Source organism: Bremia lactucae, linkage group LG16, assembly GCF_004359215.1.
Source record: "Bremia lactucae strain SF5 linkage group LG16, whole genome shotgun sequence".
In the NCBI taxonomy this organism is placed as follows: Eukaryota; Oomycota; class Peronosporomycetes; order Peronosporales; family Peronosporaceae; genus Bremia; species Bremia lactucae.
Window position 1 is genome coordinate 312,499 of NC_090625.1, and position 2,813 is coordinate 315,311.

General features: G+C 53.5%; 1 protein-coding gene across 1 annotated transcript; it reads left to right on the forward strand.

Annotated features, from left to right (window-relative positions):
* Positions 1-2,368: 2,368 nt before the first annotated feature.
* On the forward strand, positions 2,369-2,560 carry CCR75_004032 (uncharacterized protein; the record flags this gene model as incomplete). Its single annotated transcript, XM_067962122.1, has 1 exon — positions 2,369-2,560. One exon carries the CDS (start codon positions 2,369-2,371, stop codon positions 2,558-2,560), a length of 192 nt encoding a protein of 63 aa, XP_067819440.1.
* Positions 2,561-2,813: the final 253 nt, after the last annotated feature.

Genomic DNA, 2,813 nt, shown 5'->3' on the forward strand with positions numbered 1-2,813 from the left:
GCAGAACTCATGCGTCTCGCACGCTGGTTCTTGCCATCGCCCTTTGGGAAGGGAGTCCTCTTGCTGGGCATTTTTGCCCCAGCAGGGACCCTGGCATAGCAGCGAGCCATCATATGGCCGCGCTTGCCGCATTTAAAACAGACCACGTCTGCATTGCCCAACTCCATAGGAGTGGCATCTGTCCTCTCGGCCGACGGCTTATACCAAGCTGTCGCCGAGGCACTGTTGTAGGATTGCTCCTCAACTAAGGCAATTTGGATTGCCTCTTCCATCGTCGACGGCACCTTTCTGAAAAGGGCCTGTCGCGATGGGCCATGCCGTAGTCCGTTCATAAACGTGGGCACCTTAATGTGCTCCGGAATCGGACCTACGGTTATGGATGCGGACAGCGAGCGCATCTCTTGCACATACTCTTGCAGAGATCGCTTCGCCTGTCGCGCCCCAAAGAAGCGCGCCTGAAGCAACACTTCGTTGTTCGGCGGCTGGTACATGGCGCGAATCTTATCCTTAAAGATCGCCCATGAGGGGAACGCTTTTCTGTCCGCCATAAGCGCCGAGTAAGCCCACTCTGAGGCCTTACCGCGCAGATGCGACATAGCGTACGACACCATCCGGCTGTCGTCCTCGATGAGCTGGGCGACACCACATTGCTCCACGGCTAAAAGCCAGTGGACAATCGTGTGCGCCGCAGTTCCATCGAACTTGGGCGGGTCCATCCGAATGGGCCTCGGCTGATGCGGCCGGGCAGAGAGCATCTCAACAGTCCTGTTGAGAGCCTCGCTCCGAGCCTGCTCATGCCTCAGCTCATCCTGAGTCTGAGTGACGGACTCCGCCGCAGCATGGCTCTGTGCCTCGGACGCGGCCCTCCGCTGTCCGAGCACGAATGCCTCAAACTGCTCCAACTGAGCAACATGTTGCTCAGGAGGACTACCCAGGAGCCTGGCCAGGGCTTGTTCACCAAGTCCCTGCGCCATTAGCCCTGCCACCTCCCGATGATGTTCGGAGAGGTGGGGAAAATGAGCCCAATCAATATTGAGGCTCATCCTCACGTACACACGCAGAGATGCGGGTCGTGGGAAGGATTTCAAGTGCTACCAAGTGTAGGCGGGCACGTCGTAATGCGGCCACGCTCTACTTAGGCACACACCCTAGCACAGCGAGGAAGCGGTTAAACCTGCTTCTCTTGCGTGCAGTGAGGCAGTTGTGGTGGGCGCGTTAGCGTCCTCACCCAACACACTAAGAACTCTGGTTAAGTGTCGACAGGGGAGCGGTAATCCGTCTCCTCGTGCGCACTTACCAAGTAGGAAGTAGTTTTCAGACAAATTTATATTTGATAGAATTAAATACAAATACCTATTTTTACCAATTAAAATGTTATCTCTATAGATATCATTTAATATGTATTACGAGCGTATCTTTCTAGATACCTCGCGTAACGGATGACGCTGGGCGTCATCCCTCTTAATGTGAATGCACCCAAGTGCATCACATCCAAAAGGGTTGGTCACAAACGTGCACCACACCCGAGTGTTGGGTCTAATTACTATTATTTAGTAATTGACCATCCCCTTAAGTTCACCAAATGTACTAAACGAGGACTGTGTAACATTAGGGCAACTTAAACCCGTTACAGGGTAGGTGCATTGTCGAAGCGGTCCCTCTTTAAACGGAATGCGCACTTCTTCATGAGAAGCAGTGGATTTGGTAGAAAAAAAGAAGAATGGACGGGCCGTGTTGTGCGATTGTACGAGATCGTCTTGGTAGCACCAATAAGCTTGTGAAGAGCAGAAAGGCTCACTCGAGCCAGTTTGGCCGTGTTGCCCTGATGGCGTCGATGTCTGTCGACTGAGTGGAATTCTTTGCCCCTTTCTAAGCTGCCCCTAGCGGAGGAGGCTCAACCAGCTTCTTTTTACGGGTTTTGATCGACTGTAGGCTCTGGATAGCAATATCGTCAGGCGGCAAGTCGTGCCGTCATTTCCGAATGTCAATTGGGAACCCCCGTTTTATCGGTGGTGTAGCACTAATGCCGAGCCGAGGTCCACCCGCAGCGAGTAGATCGCCCACGAGTTGTCGCTGGGCTGAGGGCTGGAGCCCCCACGCTTTCTTACACCGTCCACAGTGAAACTCGGAGCTTAAAATTGACTGAGAGCGATACCCGAAATTGATAGGTATTGACCCCGAGTTTCCCGTAATCCTACTTTCTAGTGCCCGCGCAGACCTGCGATCAGGGCGTGTTGGTCCGCAAACGAGAGGGTGTCCGCGGAGTGAACTAAATATGATAGCAGCTCCACTGAGTGGGGCTTATTCTCCACCGAGATGATGGCTAAATTGTCGTGTGAAGATCGGAATGGAGAGTCATACCAGTTAGATGCTCCCGGAGCGCATCGACGTCGCCCAATGGGATCCCGAGGCTCCACCATCGTCGTGTCAACCTCATCCGACTCATGGTGAACCATTCGGCTGGCGTTCGTACCTTGTGTTTGTAATGTGTAAACCTGCTACTGCTGAATCCTCTTCGATGCCTTGCACCGTGTTCGCTGCATCTTCGAAAATCGGATAGTGAAGCTACTGTGTCGGTGTGGATAAGGCTAGGTATTGGCTCCCTCCGAATCGAAGAATGAGAGGCGGCTCTTGAGGCTTCTCGACCTTCGATGTTTGGATCTTGTCGGTCATGGCGACAATCCACATCGGATTCTCATGCGCCGTAGCCACTACGCATCTTGCTGACACCATATTCAGCGGTCCTTGCGAAGGTATGGCATCCTGAGCTGTGGAGCACGCGCGCATGGCTGTGGCGATAAGGAACGTCGTGC